General features: G+C 46.5%; 1 protein-coding gene across 2 annotated transcripts in view; it reads left to right on the forward strand.

Moving 5' to 3' along the window:
• Nucleotides 1-19560, forward strand: part of GABRA3 (gamma-aminobutyric acid type A receptor subunit alpha3) — a 134011-nt gene extending 114451 nt beyond the window's left edge. The window contains exons 8-10 of one of the 2 annotated variants that reach the window (XM_043492271.1): nucleotides 1553-1705; nucleotides 6371-6586; nucleotides 16853-19560. In XM_043492271.1, coding sequence (XP_043348206.1) covers nucleotides 1553-1705; nucleotides 6371-6586; nucleotides 16853-17289 — 806 coding nt within the window. In that variant the 3' untranslated portion in view covers nucleotides 17290-19560. The remainder of the gene's footprint in view (nucleotides 1-1552; nucleotides 1706-6370; nucleotides 6587-16852) is intronic. The other variant, XM_038417440.2, reaches the window with a different exon arrangement.
• The last annotated feature ends 2383 nt before the right edge of the window (nucleotides 19561-21943 follow it).

Consider the following 21943-nt stretch of genomic DNA (forward strand, 5'->3'; position numbering starts at 1 on the left):
GACACGTGTCTTTCTGCCCACTCCCATTGAAAACTAATGGGATTCAGACAGCTAACAGCCACGTGTGCCTTTGGAACTCTCCTGCTTGCCCAGTTGCTTCTCATCACCTGGGGGTGCAGTTGAATGGGCTGAACTTTCAGTGTCCCAGAAGAATGTCACGGGTGAAGAGAGGCCACCATGCGGGTGTTGCTCACTCTGATTTTTACTGAATTTTCTTTGGCAAATATTACATCAGTTGTAGAAGAGTGTCCCAAACAAATGTTTTCTGTTTAATGACCAATACTAATCATCTCTCTCTCTCCCCATCTGCCACTCCTCCCTTTCCCCTGTGAATTCAGGTACAGAGAGCTGCAGTTACCCTATGTGTGTCTCTTCTAACTTTCTCCTTCTGTGTGTGTGCGCCAGTAGTTCTAGGATATTTCCTCTCTGTTGCACTTGATGTTAATTGAATCCGTCTTTAACAGCTCATATCGCCTCCCTTGAGGATATGTGGGGAGTCCAGAGAACTAAATGTCATAATATTTGATCTAGCTCTGCCCTCAAGTTGTAGTAAAAATAATAACAAAGTAATAGGCTGAAATGATATGAAATCTGCAAAAGACACCAATGCATAATGGCTTAACAGAGCTAGAGTCGAAAAAAAAGGACACCGTATTGAAGCAGTGATGAAGCCAAACTGAAGGCTTCAACCATTACCCTGAGCACTGGGGCAAAGGGAGGGGAAGGAAAATAGAGATGGCAAATAGACATAATTCACTGGCTCACACCCCAGGCCTTGAACAACCAGCATCCTGTCCCGACCTTCCAGATGAATGATACAGGGAGGAGTTGGGTATTGACAGATCATAACATCTTTTGTCAAAACATAGAGAGTACCAGACTCCTACTGTGACAAGGTAAAGGTGATGCAGTCTGTAAAGGGTTATGGGGGCCTTCCTGTCACATGGCTGCATGGGAAGGGGAGGGGGGAGTATAAAAGGGAGTAGAAGCTGGTTCAGAAGAGAAGCAGGTGGGAGGGAGGAAGGAAGAAAGGGAGGGGTGTGTCTTCTCCCCTCCCAGCTTAGTGAAGCAGGGAAAACCACTGGAGATTGTTGCTCAATGGTTTTCAGTTGGTTTGCTTTCATTTTGTTAAGTCCTGAGGAAAGGGGCTCTAATGCTTGGAGCTTCATATCACTTCTCTGGCTGGTGACAGTTCTCACCAACGTCCACCTACCCACATGCAAAGCAATCTCTGTTTGTACAAAGCAATCTCTATGTTTGTATACAAGAGTGACGTAGACCCCCAATTTTGCATTGCAACAAACTTATACCAGTTTCATGCCATTATTGTATGATCCACTTTATCATGAGGTATCATAATACGTCAGATGGTAACTTAGTCACATGCTGCAATATCAGGTGATATAGCCCTACAGGACCAGGACGTTCATACAAATCATGCCCTCTGGGGATAAAAATGCTACTGTGAGATCTGGACTGAGGTTTTATTGGTTCAGACCTGGCAAGTAACAATTGTTCTGCTGCTTTCTGCTCTAACCTGCTATCCCTCCAGGGGAATATGTCGTCATGACCACGCACTTTCACCTCAAGCGGAAGATTGGGTACTTTGTGATCCAGACGTACCTGCCCTGCATTATGACAGTCATCCTATCACAGGTTTCCTTCTGGCTTAACAGGGAGTCTGTTCCCGCTCGGACTGTATTCGGTGAGTTTCTGACATGCAGTATGCTGGTGGGTGAGGGATTTCAGTGGAAGAGCAACCATGGCTGCTTAGGTAACCATAGCACTGAAGGGAATGGCACCACACCTGTTTGTCTGTCTGCCAGTGTCTTCTAATCTGTCTGGTGCTCTTCCCTGTGCTACCTGAAGGTCTCATTTGTGAACCTTGTATTTCTTTTGTGGATACAACCTATCTCCGAAGTATCCTTAGCCCTCTGCTTGGGGATCAGTTTCTTGGGCGGGGCTGCTGAGTCGTGCTAGGGATCGGTGAAATCTATTCTCTCTCACCTAATGATAGGTGCCTTGGATTTACATGAACCGTTGCGCTCTGCTGAAGCATGCCAGCCCCAGGAGCGTAGGCAGGCATATGCGGTGTCTGTTGCCACCTCTCATTTTAACTTCTAAAGAGTAATGTTCATGATGGCGGGTTTTATCCTTCCTCAGACCTCTTATTAATGCCTATCTGGTTGGCAAGCAGCAAGGTTGAAGTAACCAGAATCATGATCTCCGGAGCGCTGCCAGCCTGGATTCTAATCAGCCTAACCGCTTATGTCTATGCACCACATGGAATACAAGGGGGAAAGAGGCACCTTGAGAACAGGAGAGGCAAGGAGGGAGGCAACTCAGAACAGGATGAGGATGGCTGAGAGGCAAGAAGGAAGTCAGGATGAGTAAGGAGCAGGTGTCAGAGCCTTTCTTCTGTAGCAAGCCAGTCATTACCTGAAATCCGTGAGTCTAGGAGATAGCACTTGGGTTAAACTCTGCCCTCCATGGGCAAGGTCATTGAGAAGGTTCACAATCCTAGCAGAATCTACCTTCAGCCTTGTGTTTCCTCTAGTCAGGATTGAGGCCTAAGTGCAACGTGGAGACACCATTGCTGCTGGTTTTCTCTGGGCAGTGGGCCAAGCTCAGGTGCCCTGTATAGCACTGTTAGCTCTCTGACTGATCATGGATGTTGTTGACCTGTTTGCAGAACCCAGCAGAAATTAATATAATTTGATTGTCCAGTGGCCCCTCATGTAAATGGAACATTCTGTTGTCTCTGCTATTTAATAGATTTTACTGTACATGGTGGGGAGTGTTTTTTACTGGAAATATGACTGATCGTGAGCTCCATGCCTTCCCCTGTGTTTCCCACAGCACCCTAAATTAGTGTTCTTCAGAATAGCCCATTGTGCAGCCATTGGAATCAGTGAGAAAACCACAAGTGATGCCAAATCAGTGCTGAGTCATAGCGCGGGGCAGCAAACTGTTTTCTCCTCCCATGAAGATTTTCAAGATGTCAAAAAGTTTTCCTGTCCCAGTGGGGATGAAAACTCAGAATACTGACAACTTTCATGAACCAAAAATGTTTTAAAAAATCAATTTGGGTCAGTCAGAATGTTTTGTTTTGATAATTTCAAGATGTTTTATTTCCCTCTTTTAAAAATGAAAAAAAATTCAACACAAAAAACTTAAATTTTCCATTTAGTCAATATTGACACTTTTTCCCCAAAAATTTTCAAGTCAATGCATTCATCGAAACTGACCCTGTTTCACGGAAACAGTTTGGGTTTCAAAGAATCAGTATTCTTCAGCAAAAACCTGTTTGTTGACAAATTCCTGATCAGCTCTCCTGAATAATAACAAGAATCTAGATATTGATAAGCCAGTTACACAGAACTGGCTGCACCTGCTTTGTTCGAGGTTCTATTGACATGGTGGCTGTGGGATGTAACAGGTGTATATGGGAAAGAGGGCGACGGGTCTGCATACACAGCTTGTATTTGCTGATTACACTCCTGGTCTGATCTGTGCATGTGCTGATCCCTGGGCTGAGTCAATAGGACTGTGCCTTAAACTGATTGTAATTATTTTTATTTCTTTACACATTATCTTTTCACTTCGCTATCAGAGGCGGAAGATAAGGCCAGAGTTCCAAATATATTAACAAACTATTTTAAAATGAATTCCTCCTTCAGTTACTTGCCAAGGCCTGAGAACAGGGTCTCCTCATTCCCTCTACAACAGTTGCTAGTATCAGAGAGGGCTCCATTTAAGCATGGCAGGTGTAGGTGGCAGTCTGCTAGAGCTAGAGGGGGATCAGCCCCCCAAAATCTTATCTACCTCACCATTTCACCAGCTGCCTGGCTGCCCCCATGCACATGCTCATCTCTGCAGTCACAGTGCCGATGCATGCCATGTGATGCTGCAGGGGGTGCCTTGAGCCTTCCCCTTGTGGGGAGAGCCAACTGGCTGGAGCCTGGCCTAGGCCAGCACCAAAGGTCAGAACGGAGGTGCTGCTGCCCAGGCTCGTTCTCCAATCCCGGATCCCAGACCGTGGGACAGGATGGAGCCGGGGTGAATGCAGGGTAGGAGGGCTCACTCTCCATCCGCTGGGTCCAGCCCCATGGGACAGGAGTGGTCCCATCTCTGCTGGGGTGAGTTCAGGGCAGGCCCGCTCTCCAGCATCCCACTTCCCACCCTCAGATCTCCCCGGTGCACTGGGCTGTGATAGAGCTGGGTCCAGCCCCCCTGCCTCCCCAATGATATTTTAATCTTCCACCTATGATGGCAGGTGATAGTGACCTTAGATTGTGCAAGGTGTGGGGAAGACAGAAACTATTGTCACAATCAGTGATAGCAGAAACCCTTTCAACCAAGGTTTTGACCTTGTTCGTTTGCTTCCCACCAGGTTTCTAATAGATGAAGGATTTCAATAACGTTCTTGATAAAAACATCAAATAGTGAACGGCTGGCAATTAAAAGAAAAAAAAGAAAAGTGGGTCCATTTATAAGAGTCCAAAGTAAAGAAGACTTTGAAATTTAGAAATTTCCTGCCCAGATGGGTGATATCAGAAAAGTGAAATAAAAAAACCTGCTTAATTTCCTGGCATTGCACGTGTATGGGAAGCTGGAGGCTTTCACTTTCAAGTTGCTGGTTCAGATCTCCATGTGTGCTGGCTTGTGTGAAATGAATTGGTTGATCTCAGTCCAGTTGCCCAGAGACAGGTGTCCCATTACTGCCAGAACTGGCACCCATATTTGCAGTCTAAGCAGGGAGGCCAAAATTGAACAGACCATGGAGACTCATTCTTTCAGAGGTTCCTCTTTGCAGATCATGCTTGAGGCAGATTGGCAGGGAGCTATGAGGGAGCCTTGTATTAGAGCTGAATGGGAAATGGTTTTTCCTGTCCCATAAAAAGTTTCAAGATCGAAAAATAAAAATTAAAAAACCCCATCCTGAATCAGGACAAAGTCAAAATCTAGAAAATTTTTGAAAACTGAAAATGCAAAACCCTTGCGGTTCATGTTTCAATAATTTTGAAACATTTCATTTCAATTTTGCCATTTTTTTAAAACTATAAATGGCTTACATTTCAAAATGAAATCTTGTTTTGAACCAGAAAACCAGAGCTTTTCATTTCAAAAACATCAAAATGAAATCTTCTGACAATTTCAAAACTTTTTTAAAACAAATTTTTGAGTCAAAAAGTTTGTTGGAACACAGCCTTTCTCAGGAACAGTGTCGGTTTCAATGAATCGGTGTTTTCTGATGGGAAAAAAAAAGTTTCATTACAAATTACCAACCATGTTTAACTTGCATGCTGCAGAAAGGAGCCCACTCTCCAGGCATGTCACTAAACTCCACCCCACCTTACCAGATAAATACGTATTTATTTGTAGTGTTGAAGAGGTATGGTATGCTAGGGATACTTCTGAGATATTCTGTGTCTACAAAAGAAATACAGGATGCTGTATTAAACTTGAAAAAGACACAAGTTGTTACATGAATTGAAAAGCTTTGACAATTTTTCATGAAGAATATCATAGTTTAAAAGGCCATTTTGCAATGAATAATTGCAAAAATTCTTGATAGCGTGGTCCAGTGGTGAGAGCTCCAGCCTGTAAGTCCAGATACCTGGACTCTATTCCCAGCTCTGCCAGAGACTTTTTGTGTGATCTTGGGCAAGCCACTTTCTCTCTCTGTGCCTCGTTTCCCTATCTGTAAAATGGGGTTAATTGTGTTCACCCACCTTTGTAAGGTTCTTTGAGGTCAACAGATGGAAAAGATTGTATAAGTCTTAAGTGTTAGTTATTTTCTTGTGGGAGGAAGTAAGGAGGGGAGCACAGACAGATATGTAGGAAATACTCCACAAAACACAATTTTAAATGTCCTAATAGCATCTCCTTCACAAATGTCCAGTTAGATCTGCCTGGCTGGCTGCACCTTACCACTGCTACCACTGTTTGCTATTTTATACGGTAGCAACCAGAAGCACCAGTGTACTAGACTCTGTACAAACACATAGTGAGATCAGCCCTGACTCGTAAAGTTTGCCATCCTAAGTAGACAAGAGGTGTAAGGGGAAACTGAAGCACAGAGAGGTGAAGTGACATGCCCAAGGTCACCCAGAAGGCCAGTAGCAGAGCCAGGAATGGAGCTCAGGCTTCCTGAATGCCGCATCTGGCCAAACTCATTGCTGAGATAAGTGGGCCTAAATCAATGGGGCTGGCTCTATCTGCACCTTTGGTGCATTTGGTCCATGGGTCTGATGGCATCTCTATCTGGGAGGACAAAGAGAGAGTGGGAAGAGATAGTCCTTGACCAGGCACACAAACATGGTTGCATGCTTTGACAGCACCGTTCTCTCCTGCTTTGTTCCCGCAGGTGTCACCACCGTTCTCACCATGACCACACTGAGCATCAGCGCCAGAAACTCCTTACCGAAAGTGGCGTACGCGACGGCCATGGATTGGTTCATAGCCGTCTGTTACGCCTTTGTGTTTTCTGCGCTGATCGAGTTTGCCACTGTCAACTACTTCACCAAGCGGAGCTGGGCCTGGGATGGCAAGAAGGTGCTGGAGGCCCAGGAGATGAAGGTGAGTCCTGTAGGCAAGGCCAGGGAGCATGGGAGGGCAAAGAAACGCCCCACGAGAGAGCTGCATTGGGACCAGGAGTGGGTAACATGCAGCCCGACACATTCCAGTAGGCTGGATGCTATTCACTGGGGTCATCAATTCAGGTCTTGACTGGAGTGGTTCTTCGGGGTGGAAGGAGAAAGGGCTGGTGTAATGTATTGTCTTTATTATTAGCTGGGAAAAAACTCCTACAACACACATGTCTCCATCTGTCCCTCCCTCTGTGTGCGTGTGCGTGAGTGTATGTGTGTCTGTCTCTCTCTGGTTGCATCTGTGCACGTCTCTGTGTGGTTCAATTTCTCTCTTCCTTTGTTCACTGCCTGCTACATTTTGCACCATGATGCTGCCCTGATGCACCAGCATAAAGCCCCAAAGCCAGGTGCTTGGTGTGATGCTGGCCCCATTGAAGAAGAGAAGCCGCCAGCCTCACGCACCTTGCTCCCTCACCACCTGTCACGGTGGATGCCCCATGCTTTCCCCGCAGTGCAGAGCAAGCATATCAGAGGGAGGGTGATTTTAACAGGGGTTACCCTCAGCTATTGGCAGATGGCTACACTGGGAGGTAGAGAGCAAACTGAAGCGGCAACTGGCAGAAAATAAGTGGATATCACCCAGGTTTTCTCTTCTGGCTTTGGATCAGCATCTTTGACAGCTTCCTTTGTACAGCCATTGCTGGCCTTCATTGACATCCTCCTCCCTCCACGCTGATCTAATTGGTGCTGCTCAGAGAAATCGCTTGTTGTGGCACGCTGCTCCCTTGTTTATATTTATTGAATCAATTTCAAAATCAGCTTTGTCCTTGTTCTTGGTTCTGGAGCACTTTTTTTTTTTTGCATGATAATGTGCTGCTCGGAACTGTTGAGGGACCGTGTGCAAATATCTTGCATCACTGAAAGAAGATCTGGGGAGAGGGAATTCAGTAATTCAGTCCTTCGATTTTGACTGAGCCACAGCATTGCAAACAAGGTCAAAGAGGGGGGCAACGTGCGATTGGGGGGCAGATTAAAAAACTAGAGCCAATATCAGCCCTGCCATAGCAAGCCCAGCCCTCTTACCTCTAATGTTGATTCCCTGCCTCTTCTGCGTCCTTGGATCTTCTTTACACCAGTGTGATGCTACAGATTGGTCTGCACTTCAAAAGAGATGGCCTAGCAGAGTGGTTCTGTAAGGCCAGTTGAGACCTGATGGAAGCAGGTGCAATGCCATTGATATCAACCTCACATCATAGGGCTGAATTTGGCCCATAGAGATTAAAGACCCAGTGAAGTCAATGGAATGACTCCAATCGACATCAGTGGCTGTTGGATCAGGAATGGGCAGAACAGAGTGGATAAAATAAGGATGGATGTGGCCCTTCACCCATCACTTAAACCAAACCCAGCACAAATGACTCCAGAAGTTAAAAACAAAAAACCTTCAGTTCACTTTTTTTAAAATGCCTTTATTTCTGAGTTGCTCTCTTTGAATCAGAGGTACTAAAATAGCACGAAGATATCATGAGAAATCTTGTCCTTGCAGTAACGTAATGCAGATACGTGAAGTACCCAAAATCTTACAAGGGGAGCTTTTTCTGTGAGATTTGCAGCCTAAGACTCAAGACAATCAGATAAACATTCAAGTTTGTGGGTGCTTATCTACCTGGTGCTTATCCATCTTATGAGCTTCACCCACTTCTGGTCATGTTACAGATCAGGAAAGCTGACCAGATTCCTTCCATTTTGGATGTATTTTCTATTCTTTTTCTCACCATGTCTAACACCAACTATTAAAGGAGCACTCCAGGAAGAGTGGTGGGCTCATGGGGCTTGGGAATTAGCTACATCCCCATGTCTGTTCTGCTTTTCTATCCTGCTGATATGTTTCTAGTCAGAGTGTTGTGATGATTCCTCGATGGCTCAGTTTCAGCTTTCCGTGAACTGATCTTGAAACAAATGACAAGTTAGGTGGTTGAATCTGGAAAAAAATACCCACAAAAAACAAAAACACCCCACTGGCTTCAGACTGGATGTTGGCAATGTTAGGAATATTTGTACCAGCAGTAAAGCTAACAGTGATATGCCCAAATTGAGCTCTGGTCTTTGGAAAGCTGTCCCTGAAGCCAGAGGGCTTGTTATTCACCCTTGTGACTATTACTACCACACTTAATTTGTAGTCTTAAAAGCCCAGTTGTATAGCTCAGTGGTGCATCCACAGTGCTGTATGATGCAGAAGCCTGGGCAGTAAAGAGGCAGCAGGTTCAACGCCTATAGGTGTTTACCCTGAGATGCCTTTGCACAATAAAAGGAGTTACATGAAGAGACAGGCTGTGAAACGAAAGCTTTAGGGTGGAAGTCAGAGTCCTTGAAGTAGCTGACAAAATCCAGGAAGCCTGACTTTGCTAGTTTGGTCTCATACAGAAGATGAATGAAGAGAACCTGGTGCAGGCAGCATGGCAGGAGTGGGGGTAGGAAAGAGACCCTAAGGAAAGCTGAGGAAGTAGTGGGTGGATTGTGTCAAAGAAGATGATAAGCAAGTGAACCCTAGAGCTGCTTCGGCCCAGTGAAGACAATGGATGCTTGCCCAATGCCCCAGCCCATGATGAGGGGGAAGAAGAAGAAGAAGAAGAAGAAGAAGATTTAATTGTTAGCACTGGTGAAAGGGACGAGATTAATAGCCCTTGAGGTTAAAATCCTCTCTTTATCTATGGACAGCAGCAACTTCTCCCACACAACCCATCAATTAGGGTGACTGGGTGTCTTGACTTTGTGGAGTTATCCTGCTTTTTCAGGACTTCAGTAGAATCTGCTAACTTGCTGACCTCCCCCACCTAGACATCTGCCCTATCACTACAGTCACCAGAGGCCTAGAGGACCAGGCACATTGTGGTACATTCCGCTGGTGTGTTATTTCCCCTTTCTCTCACCCTTCATCTGTCCAGTAATTTACAGCCCAGCTACAGGGCTGTATCTGTGTTGGGCCTTAGCTGGGAAATGCCGAAATACCACAAGAAATGCTGCATTATTTGCAATTCTCATCCAAGCAAAATCAGGAAGCACCACAGATCTCATGAGAAAGTCACCCAGCCCCAGCCCACATTCTGATATGGTTCGACTAATGCTTCTTGGAACCGAAGCTCCTATAAGCCTTTTGTGTCTCGCTGTCGCTAGTTGCTCTCTAAGAGAGAGGGGTGTGTGCTGTGCCCTGTTAGATCAAAGAATTTCTTGCAGTAGTTCTATTTCACAAGGTTAAAGCTGCTGCCGCAGACCTGGGGCTATAGATCAAATTGGAGAATGGTCTCTGGTGCCCAGTGAAATTATTTTGTTTGAGGGCAGGGGATCAGTTCTGAAGAGCAATCTCCAGTGGTATGTTGGAACCAGCAATAAATCAGAGAGGAGAAAAGGCTGAGGTGCCCATGAAAGATGAATGGTTTCATGACAATCCACCTTACCACAGGAATCCCCAGAGTGGTCCCACTAAGGAGATCCCCCCGAATGGAACCTGGAGGGACTGCCTCTATGGCAATAGAGCCTCATTGCTGGAAAGGAGATGGCTTCCTCTAAGGGGAGTCTTGCTACTGGACTCTGATGATGCACCCTCTGAAGGGAGGTGCCAAGTCTGAGCGGATTCCACACCACTCATGGGTAGATTGGCTGCCTTAGAGAGGATTCTGACCACACTGTAATCCCAAGGGACCAACTGCAGTGGGATTGTCACCACTGGAATCTATGCAGGCCACCTTTATGGTGATCTTTGCAACTGGCATCCAGAGAGATCACTTCTAACGGGTCTTTGTCACCGGACTCTGGAAAGGCCGCCAAACCTGTGAGAATGAAAATTGCCAATGATTGTCCCACCCAGAAACAATGTCCCTCCTCTGGGCCTGCCTACCTGCTACTTCCCTGTAGTGGCATCATTGTCTGTACAAGCATCACCGCTGAGTTCTGTCTCCTTGCCTGCTCTGCACTCACCTGAACGTCTGGGAGCAAAACAGCTCCCAACTGGAGTAGCTGCAACCGGACACCTGGAAACACAGCTTTGTAAAGTCCCCATGTCAGGCGGCGAAAGATATCGCTCCTTTCTCGTCTGGACCTCAGGCCATGGTTCCAATCACTTGTGAGCTTGAGCTCAGGCAGCTTCTTCTCCTTCTTGTCTTCTCTGGGTGAATGGCACCAAAGAACAGTCCCAAAAAATAAGCAAAACTCTTTCACTCGGTCTCTGATCTTGGTTCCCTCCCTTGTCTTTGTGAGACCAATGGTATGGACAGTGAGTGAGTGAGTGAGTGAGTGAGTGAGTGAGTGAGTGAACGACGCGGGATTTGTGTACCTCATCTGCTCACCAGTGAACATTACATAAAGCAAGCCTGCAAACTCAGATATTGAAACCTGTTTATATTGGAATGGCTTCCTCTTTCCCCTTTGTTACTGTACACAGTGCATCTGTTTTGTTCTCACCCTCACCAGAGGAGATGGACTGGTACCAAATCCCCAATCGGATCACTGCCAAACCTTGGGAAAGTTATGCTCCAGATCCAAACTTAATGGCTCGGGCCCATCTCTACTAGTTGCTTTCCCCCATCCCCCACGAGAGCAAACAAGAGCTTGCTGAGTTCTCTCACCCTTACCTACTTGCTGTCCGCATGCCCAAGTCTCCATTATCTTGTACCTTGGGAGTCATTGTTGCCCATTGGCTCCTTTTAGCCCTAAAATTGGCATCACTTCAAAGGCCCATTGATATAGCCCACTTGCCGTTCCTTGGCCATGCCTCCTCCCTCTCCCTTCTCCATCTGTATGGTTAGCTGCATCCTTCTCTCAGCCCTGCTGCTTTCGGGCCTTGATCCCACAAAGGTTTTGCGCTCCATCCAGCACAAACAAAAGGAGAGGCTACACATGGGCACAAGTGAGGTTAAGCCTTCTGCCTTGAGCAAAAGCAAGCTGGAGGCCCCTGGTCTATCTGCTCCCCTGCAGGTATGCAGGGTGAAGAAAGAGTGGGATGGATGACGATGAAGAATAAGCATGTCAGAGGCCACATGGTCATAAATATGATCCTCATCATACTAATGAGGTGCTTAGCTACATGCTCCCTCTTTGGCCTCATTATTGTTAATAGGCAGGAGTCCCTTGGTGGCCATGCGTCATTCTCATTAATGCAAGGTTGCATTTCTCTGTTCTCCCTGTTCTGTTCAGCGCTTGCTACCTGGCCCCCTGGCTGTGCTACATGCAGCACCCACATTGTGTAGGATCCAGTCTCCAATGTGTGCGAGCCCTATCATTTGAAACACACCAGCCACTGTTCCAGAAATCACTTTCCCTTCTGCTCCACTCGTCCTGCCAACTCTGTAGTCCCTCCTCCAACCCTCTTCCCACTGCATAGCTGAAGCAGTAGAGTCCACTGTGCCCTTCAAAACCTAAGATTGAACATTTCCTGAACTGAAAATGTTTCAGGGAGCAATCAAACCACATTCTACGACACACAAATACCCTATCTATAACTAATGGCAAAGGACAGATCCTTTGCATTTCTTTAGCACAGCCCAAGATCCAAACATGCTTTACAAATGGCAATGAACTAATCCTCCCAGCCCTCTATGAGGTAGGTAGATATCACTATCTGACTGGGAAACTGGAACACAGAGAAGGTAAGTGAAAGTCAATTGCAGAGTGGGGGATGGAACCCACCTCTTCTGGGTTGTGGCTTTAGTCTTTCAAAGGAGAAGGCTCAGCTATATATAGACAGAATCAGATTCAGCAAAAATCTCATTGCCAACCAGTGTGTGTGTGTGTGTACGGCAGGGGGAAGTGGAAAGCTTGTCTCAGGAACATGATGTGATGAGAGATCTATAATGCACTAGAAATGTATGTCTTGTCACACTAGCTTTCCCAGCATTTCCTCCATTAGGAATGCAGTGTGTAAAATCAGCTTTGTGATGAATGAAGGAGGGTGACCGCACATTCTCTCCCAATGGTGAGACCTGTTCTGGTTTTAAAGGACCTGGGTTGTTTTTCTGCTCTTTTTGATTTTCCAGTTTTCCTTTCTGTTTCGCTAGCAAAGGGAATCCCAAATAAACACGCCGGGAGGTCAGAGGACTGGTTTGTATCTGATTGTAATAAACATGTTTTTCCTTGTTAAAATCTTTCGTGAGTCATCAACTATATAAAACACAACCCAGGGAACGTAAGGACAGACCACGTGTGCCAATCACTCAAGTGTCTGATTTCTTGAGCTTCTGAGCCTCTGTTACCAGGGTACCCTCGGAAACTCTTTACAATGTGTGCGCAGCCTTACCGCTCTAAGCGTCATCACACACCACACTCCCAAGCAGTTGAAAGTCAAAGGCTATTAGGCTTTAAGCATTCCTGCACTTCCTGCCTTCCTTAGGGCTGAAGGGCCTGACCCAAAGCCCATTGAAACCAATGGGAAGGCACTCACTTCAGTGAGTTCACAAGATACAATGTCTTTGTTATAGCAAGTGCCAGTAGTAAAAGCTGCCAAGAAGTTTTTCACATGCTTACACCAGGCTGGCAAGGTCACCTCTTGGAGGGAAACACTGTCCAGGCTGAGAAATGTCATGTCAGTTGCAGTCTCTCATTCATCTCCAGTCAGTAACATAGCTGTTTAACAATAAAATAAACCACCGTGCACCTTCAGTATAATTCTGCAAGCAGTAATTGATCATTCTTTCAATCTATTATTACATATTAATAATCTTACCACAACCTGAAGCTAGGATAAGAAATAATCATTGTATATGTAGTGTTTAAATGGTAAAACATTTTCAAACCTTTATGTATCATTTGATGGCTAGCAACATGCTCACACAACTCACCTTCTTTGAGGATGTACAATTAACTGTGGCTCCTCTGATCAAATTAATTGATCATTAATCAGTTGCTCAGTTAACCACTGAAGACAATAGCAATCCTTACCACCTTCTCAATAAAATACTACAATCATGGCCTGATCATTAGTCTAATCAGTCTTTGCACTTTGCCACTTGCAGTTTTATTTGTGTAATTGCAGGAGTTATTACTGGAACTGCGATCACTTAATGTGTTGTTTGGATATGGGTTTAAAGAATGATCAGCTGCTGCCTGTAGCATCCCACTGAACATGCATTGTGGACTGTCAAATTTTCCTGATGTAACTGACATGAGGTGAAATTAACCTGTGATGTGCGTCAGCAGCACTGTGAGGCTGCAGAGAGAGTAGACAGGTGGGGGAGTCTCTATGCCCAAGGTACTGCAGGAGGGTGCCTGCAACTAAGTTTGCATGCAGAGGAATTTGCATGCAGAGGATGGGATATGGACCTCGCCCTATCCCCCTGTCTAGGTGTTGCACAAGAGCAGCTGCCGCCATTGCAGTCTATAGGTTGAAGAGCGGCTAGAGAGGGACTGTGTTGCTGTTGCATGGTGGCCTGTCCCAGCCTCTGCTAAGTGACCTTCACAAAACCCAGCCACTGGGGCTTTATTTCACCCTACATAATTAATGGCACATTTTAGTATGGAAGATTGCAAGAACACTGCTGAATCTTCCCTCAGCAGGAGAGGGAGACACATGGTTAATGGCCATAGCCAGGTACGAATGGGAGTGAAGGGGGCTTGATTGGCTGGACTGTGCAGCCTTTGAAGCACAAGCAATTGGGAAAAAAAAAACCTTTGCAAATATAATCACTGAGTCAGGTTCGCCCTGACGCTTGGGGTCTTAATATTTGTTGTTGACATGTATTTTGAAGGTGGCAGTATCTTCCTGGAAGTATTCATGCATCCTGAAGGTTTCACACACTTTAGCAAAAGGTTAATATGTGTCTTGAACATTCATAGCAGAAAGTGCAGTGGGTTTGTTGAGACTCCTTCAGTTTAAAAACTTGCAGTCATCCAGCCTATGAGCAGGAACAATGCCATGTGATTTAGCTAACAAATCATGGACAATGGATGGTGAGCAGTCAAAGGAAATAGAAAAACATCCAGGCGATAAGCTGGATTGGCTCAGTGAATAATTTGTGAACTGAAAAAGGAAAAAGTTTGTACTAGTGCTATTCACAATGAACAGGTGGGCCAGCTCTGCTGACAGGCACTTCCAAGTCCAGGCGCTTGGAAAAGGTGGGTGATGCAATGTGATGTTCAGAGCTCTGATGGCATCACATTATTCAGTCAGCACTCTAGTGATTATGTCTGCGTTTGACAGGAATATACAGTAAGAGAGCCAGCTGTGTCCCTGGTGGAACTCTAGTGAAGTCAATGGAGGATGCAGGTGATGAATTGGGCTCCCATCACCTAATAGCTCCCTGTGTTACCTAAAGATAGTGATTGATACGAATTCACCAGGCTGGAGGCTGGAGCTGAATAGAATCCTACAGGCTTCCCACTGGGCACAAAGGCTGACTTTGCACTGGGCAGGCTGTTTACTCAGCACTGGTGCAGCATAGGGATTGCAATGACGTTTCTGCTTTTATAGACTTTCATGCCGGGTGTGACCGAGTCACAAACAACTAGAGTGGTTTGATCTGGGATTACGCAGTGGGTTAGTGCCTCTCTTGTGGCTCTTGTCCCAGCAGTTCCAGCTGGTCTGTTCCAGCCATAGCCAGAGAACGTTCAGCAGTGCTGTCTATATGGTATAGTGGGTACATCTGTGAAGTGCTTTCCCCCTTGTAAAGCAGTTGCTTCTAGCAACTGTTGTTGACATTGAGGCTGCAAACACTCATTGCACTTATGTGTCATTGTCAGAATAAATTCGTAGGATGCCACATCTTGCACCTCCGGCACCTGGATCTGCTCTATGGCAACTGCCATGAGCGTAGAGTGGGATGTATGGGCAATCTGTCGGAGTCTCCCTGAGCTTTTCATTACATGAATGAGGTCAGCTTGTGTAATACATACCAGATTTCCTTCACTGGGTCTGGTCTTATCCTCAGGACAGCCTTGATCCAATCTCCTCTTCTATCCCCTTTCCTAGCCCAAATCCCACACACACACATGCTTCATTTCCACCATTGGTAAACTTGAGCCTGTCATCCATCTGCCATCAACGTTGTGCATTTTGCATCTCTGCTTTATGCAGCGTGACCAACCCACAGCCAATTTAGCTTCTTCACATGCTGCAGAAAGTTCCCTTCCCATCAGCTCACTCTGCTAGCAGTTTGGTTGTCATATAAGCCCAATGACTGGTAAAAGGGGATATGTGTGGGGAAGGTGCATATATCTCCCTAGATTTGTTTCACCTAATAGCAGCACTCCCTAGACGGGAGGGTTAGATGGAAACTTCTCTCAGTGCTGGGACTGCCGTGCTCACCATCCCAAAATCCATGGGCAGGCCTGATTGCCAGGGTCTGTCCTTCATCCTGCCAACCTAGCTCATGAGGCACTTTAAAAGGTCCCTTGGACATATTTGGATCCTCATGACATCATATTATGCAGCGCAGCAGTGCAAAGGGTGGCTGACCTGCCCTTGAGGCATGGAGGCAGCGCATGGTGTTGCATCGTGGCACCACAATCCAGTGTCATCATGCATGGTTACAAGTATCCTGACATCAAGACACAAAGGTCGCGATGATATAACCCGGTATCTCAAGGTAATTCACTTTGTCCCACTGGACAAATACAAACATGTGGCAAGCCCTAATCCGTATCAGTAATGCTCCTCACCACAACATGAGCCAGGAAGCAGGGCTAGATAGTTTGTTTGAGCTCTTTCCCAGGACTCTGAGCTCATTGGGTCTGAATCTCCTCCCATATACACCACGGTTACTGTCTGACTCCTCACATGTGCCAGAGCAAGATTCAGCCCAGATGAGATGGAGACAAAAGTGCCTCCCTGTATCATCAGGTTTTACCTACGTGGAAGAGGGAGGGATTGGAGCAGAGCCAGCATGCTGGCTATGTGTCCATTGTGCCACTGGAGCAATGCGAAGGGGATACCAATGGGCTGAGCACCTGACCTTTGGTGGTTATTTGTATAGTGGTAGCATGTAAGAGTCCCATGATCCCGCTGTGCTAGGCACTGTGTGCTGTACTTCCAGGGAATGATTCCCATTTCCAACTGGTGTAAGCAAGAGGAGAATCCACCTTGCTATCTTCCCCATGTCCAGCAATCCAAGTACAGCAGGGATGACAAGGCTTCTGAACACTAGTCTTCTCCCCCCACCGTCTTTTCCTTTGGGTCGCAGTACGGCTGCCACCCACACAGCTGCCAACTGAGAGGGGGAACATTTTCCTTACACGTTTACATGGTCTGATACAGATTTTTCCCCCTCCCCTAGAAAAAAGAGCCGGTGGTGCTGGCCAAGAAAGCCAACAACACCTACAACATCGTGGGCACAACGTACGCCCTCAACATCGCCAAGGACCCCAGCCTGCCCACCATCTCCAAGAGCGCTGCCGCCACTGCCACTGCCACCATGTCCCCCAAGGGCCCCCGCGTAGAGGAGAAGCCCCCAGAAAGCAAGAAGACCTACAACAGCGTCAGCAAGGTGGACAAGATGTCGCGCATTGTCTTTCCTGTCCTCTTTGCCATTTTCAACCTGGTCTACTGGGCCACGTATGTAAACCGGGAGTCAGCCATCAAGGGCATGATCCCCAAACAATAACCCAGCCACACAAACCTTCCATCTATGAATGCCATGCAGGCAGGAATTCTCTGGGGCTTTCATCTTCTTCTTTGTTTGATTTTTTATTATTATTAATAATATTAATTTGACTTATTTTGATTATTATTAGAACTTTTTTCATGTAAACAAAACTGTGATATTTATTTAACCCCTTTTCGGTTTATTTTAGTTTATTTTTGCTGTTGATGATAAAAAAGGATCCGAAAAAAAGTGTGCCTCTAACATCATGGGTCTGATGTCTCCCCCGCCCATGTCTCTCCCTCTCCACTCCCTGTGAAATGAAAGCTGCTTGCATGCTGTTTTCATTCCATGCTAAGCTGGTATGTTTTTCAACCTCACTCCCATCCTGTGATAAACTGCTCTGGTTTTGTGGATCCCTATTGCTTAGAGACTCCTGGCAACACAGGGACTTCAAGGATGCAATGATCTCTGTGGACATCCTGCCAGTTGGGCTGACTTACTGTGTTATTCTTTGCAGTAGCTTTATTCTTAGAGCAGCGACTGGTTTGTGAGCTGTTCAGGGAGCTGCATAGCCTCCACTGCAAGGCAACCTCTGCATTAGCATAGTTAGCTGCCATTAGGGGACAACCATGTAGCGTTCATATTTGAACGCAATGGGTGAGGCCGTAGCTGTGGTGTAACTGGCTGTAGAGTCATGTAGACATCTTCAGGGCTGCCAATTCTCCATCTTCACCCAACCATCTGTCTTCCATCCTCCTTCCCTCTCTCCGGGCAGAACCGAGCACCCCTGTCAGAGTATCCTCTTCCATTGCAGTTCTACCACACTCTCCTAATGGAGTGAAAACAAGCAGGATGTTGGTTATTTGTGCCTCAGTGGGCACCTCATATGGTGCTTTCCATTAGACAGAGAGATACGTAAGTGTTCTCAGGGTGAATCAATGATTGACCTCCCTGAGGAGCACCAGAAGCAGAGGAGAGGTTTCCAAAGCCTTAGAAAGTTATAAGCTGGAAGGGAATGTGTGGGCTGATGGGTGGCTTTATATTTTCCTGTTGTTCCAATCCCCTTACCTCCATCTCCTCCTCCTCTTAACTTTTTGCCTCCCCACTCCCATTCCTCCAAAATCATCCTTTCTCCTGCCACCAGCTACAAGCTTTTACAGACCTCACTGTTAGCAGCAGCATGGCACTGAGATATGCAGTCCCACTGGAGCCCAGCCCAGGAAGCATCTTTGCTCCGATAGGGTGGAGCCCTAGTGCTGTGGCAATGTTGGCCCTTGGCTATGAAAGAATAAGACTCTCTCCTGACAGGGGGGAAAGGAGGTCCTGACTTGGGGGCAGGGGTGACAAGGAGTTGTGACCCATGTAAATCAGGAGTGACTCTATTGAAGCCAATGGAGTCTGGCCAGCGAGATCAGAACCAGACCTGAATCCCCAGGCTGCTCCCTTTGAGAGAGGCTCTTACCCCCTCCCACCAGCCGGGGGCATCCATACCTTCCCCAACAGCTGTGCCGATACGCTGGGATCCCAACTGTCCTTTCCTCCTCCCGTCCCCTTCCCCACTAATCTGGACATACGGACACATTGCCCAACCATCAGGAATTACATGCTGCATCTGGTACACCCTCCTGCCCCCAGCCAGTGCTGATTCTTCAGTGTCACCTTCATCTGCCCCCAGGCAGTCATGTGGCCTCTGCGAGGAAGCTTGGTGGGCAACGGCTTAATTGATTATTAAGAACAGTACATGCCCTCCTGCAATATTCATGGTGACTACAGGACCAGAGCAGGGAAGCACGGGGAATTTAGGGATAGTCTGTGCAACCGTTGCTCATGTGGATGAGCTTTTATTACATAGACATGCTTCCACAGCTTCTTGTCCCTCCACTGTCTCAATGGCAGCATTGCTACAACAGGGGGAAGGGAAGGACACATGCTACTGAGCTGGCTGTCCTCTCACAGCCACTGCGACAGGAGCCTAGGAATGGCCAGACTACATCAAACCCATGCTCCATCTGGTGTACTATCCTCTCTCTGACTGTTCCCAGCCCTGGAGAAAGGTGCGAGAACCCCACAATAGGCAGATGTGGGATAATCTGACATCCAAAGGCTTGCACTCCCCTCTGCTCAAGGGCAAGTGAGGAGCATACAGACCCCGAATGCATCAGACATTTCCTCAGTGCCTGTCATGCCAGAGAGCTGACTCAGCTTCCAGCAAGGGCTTGCCTCACCTGCCACTGCAGGAAGTGACGCTGGGGTGGGGTACGGCAGCTGTGTCAGTTTATATCAGTGAAAGACAACGAAAAGGTGATGACAAATAGGGTACATCAAGGAGGCTGCAGAGGACCTTCAAGTGTGAGAATTTGCCAGGATTTAGGAGTTAACCCCACAGTTTTTGCCACCTCCTCTACTCTTTTCAGAGTAGCAACCGTGTTAGTCTGTATTCGCAAAAAGAAAAGGAGTACTTGTGGCACCTTAGAGACTAACAAATTTATTAGAGCATAAGCTTTCGTGAGCTACAGCTCACTTCATCGGATGCATTTGGTGGAAAATACAGTGGGGAGATTGATATACACACCCAGAGAACATGAAACAATGGGTTTATCATACACACTGTAAGGAGAGTGATCACTTAAGATAAGCCATCACCAGCAGCAGGGGGTGGGAAAGGAGGAAAACCTTTCATGGTGACAAGAAAGGTAGGCTAATTCCAGCAGTTAACAAGAATATCAGAGGAACAGTGGGGGGTGGGGTGGGGGGGAGAAATAACATGGGGAAATAGTTTTACTTTGTGTAATGACTCATCCATTCCCAGTCTCTATTCAAGCCTAAGTTAATTGTATCCAGTTTGCAAATTAATTCCAATTCAGCAGTCTCTCGTTGGAGTCTGTTTTTGAAGCTTTTTTGTTGAAGGATAGCCACTCTCACGTCTGTAATCGAGTGACCAGAGAGATTGAAGTGTTCTCCAACTGGTTTTTGAATGTTATAATTCTTGACATCTGATTTGTGTCCATTCATTCTTTTACGTAGAGACTGTCCAGTTTGACCAATGTACATGGCAGAGGGGCATTGCTGGCACATGATGGCATATATCGCATTGGTAGATGCGCAGGTGAACGAGCCTCTGATAGTGTGGCTGATGTGATTAGGCCCTATGATGTGATGGGTCGTCCATCAGGCTAGGTTGTAGATCCTTAATGATGCGTTGGAGAGGTTTTAGTTGGGGGCTGAAGGTGATGGCTAGTGGCATTCTGTTATTCTCTTTGTTGGGCCTGTCCTGTAGTAGGTGACTTCGGGTACTCTTCTGGCTCTGTCAATCTGTTTCTTCACTTCAGCAGGTGGGTATTGTAGTTGTAGGAATGCATGATAGAGATCTTGTAGGTGTTTGTCTCTGTCTGAGGGGTTGGAGCAAATGCGGTTATATCGTAGAGCTTGGCTGTAGACAATGGATCGTGTGGTATGATCTCGATGAAAGCTAGAGGCATGTAGGTAGGAATAGCGGTCAGTGGGTTTCCGATATAGGGTGGTGTTTATGTGACCATTGCTTATTAGCACTGTAGTGTCCTACAACTACAATACCCACCTGCTGAAGTGAAGAAACAGATTGACAGAGCCAGAAGAGTACCCAGAAGTCACCTACTACAGGACAGGCCCAACAAAGAAAATAACAGAACGCCACTAGCCATCACCTTCAGCCCCCAACTAAAACTTCTCCAACGCATCATCAAGGATCTACAACCTATCCTGAAGGACGACCCATCACTCTCACAGATCTTGGGAGACAGGCCAGTCCTTGCTTACAGACAGCCCCCCAATCTGAAGCAAATACTCACCAGCAACCACACACCACACAACAGAACCACTAACCCAGGAACCTATCCTTGCAATAAAGCCCGTTGCCAACTCTGTCCACATATCTATTCAGGGGACACCATCAAAGGGCCTAATCACATCAGCCACACTATCAGAGGCTCGTTCACCTGCGCATCTACCAATGTGATATATGCCATCATGTGCCAGCAATGCCCCTCTGCCATGTACATTGGTCAAACTGGACAGTCTCTACATAAAAGAATGAATGGACACAAATCAGATGTCAAGAATTATAACATTCAAAAACCAGTTGGAGAACACTTCGATCTCTCGGGTCACTCGATTACAGACGTGAGAGTGGCTATCCTTCAACAAAAAAGCTTCAAAAACAGACTCCAAGGAGAGACTGCTTAATTGGAATTAATTTGCAAACTGGATACAATTAACTTAGGCTTGAATAGAGACTGGGAATGGATGAGTCATTACACAAAGTAAAAGTATTTCCCCATGTTATTTCTCCCCCCCACCCCACCCCCCACTGTTCCTCAGATATTCTTGTTAACTGCTGGAAATAGCCTACCTTGCTTGTCACCATGAAAGGTTTTCCTCCCCCCCCCCCCCCCCGCTGGTGATGGCTTATCTTAAGTGATCACTCTCCTTACAGTGTGTATGATAAACCCATTGTTTCATGTTCTCTGTGTGTGTATATCAATCTCCCCTCTGTTTTTTCCACCAAATGCATCCGATGAAGTGAGCTGTAGCTCACAAAAGCTTATGCTCTAATAAATTTGATAGTCTCTAAGGTGCCACAAGTATTCCTTTTCTCCTCTACTCTGACACCACTGGGTTCTAACACCATTGCTGTCACAAACATCTTTTCTCTAAATTACCATATCCCACTAAAGCCAGCCAGGCGGCAAACGGGCTACTCTAACCCTCCAGGCACTAACACCGTTAAGTATTCCAAGCACTGCT

Source organism: Dermochelys coriacea, chromosome 9 (genome assembly GCF_009764565.3).
Source record: "Dermochelys coriacea isolate rDerCor1 chromosome 9, rDerCor1.pri.v4, whole genome shotgun sequence".
In the NCBI taxonomy this organism is placed as follows: Eukaryota; Metazoa; Chordata; order Testudines; family Dermochelyidae; genus Dermochelys; species Dermochelys coriacea.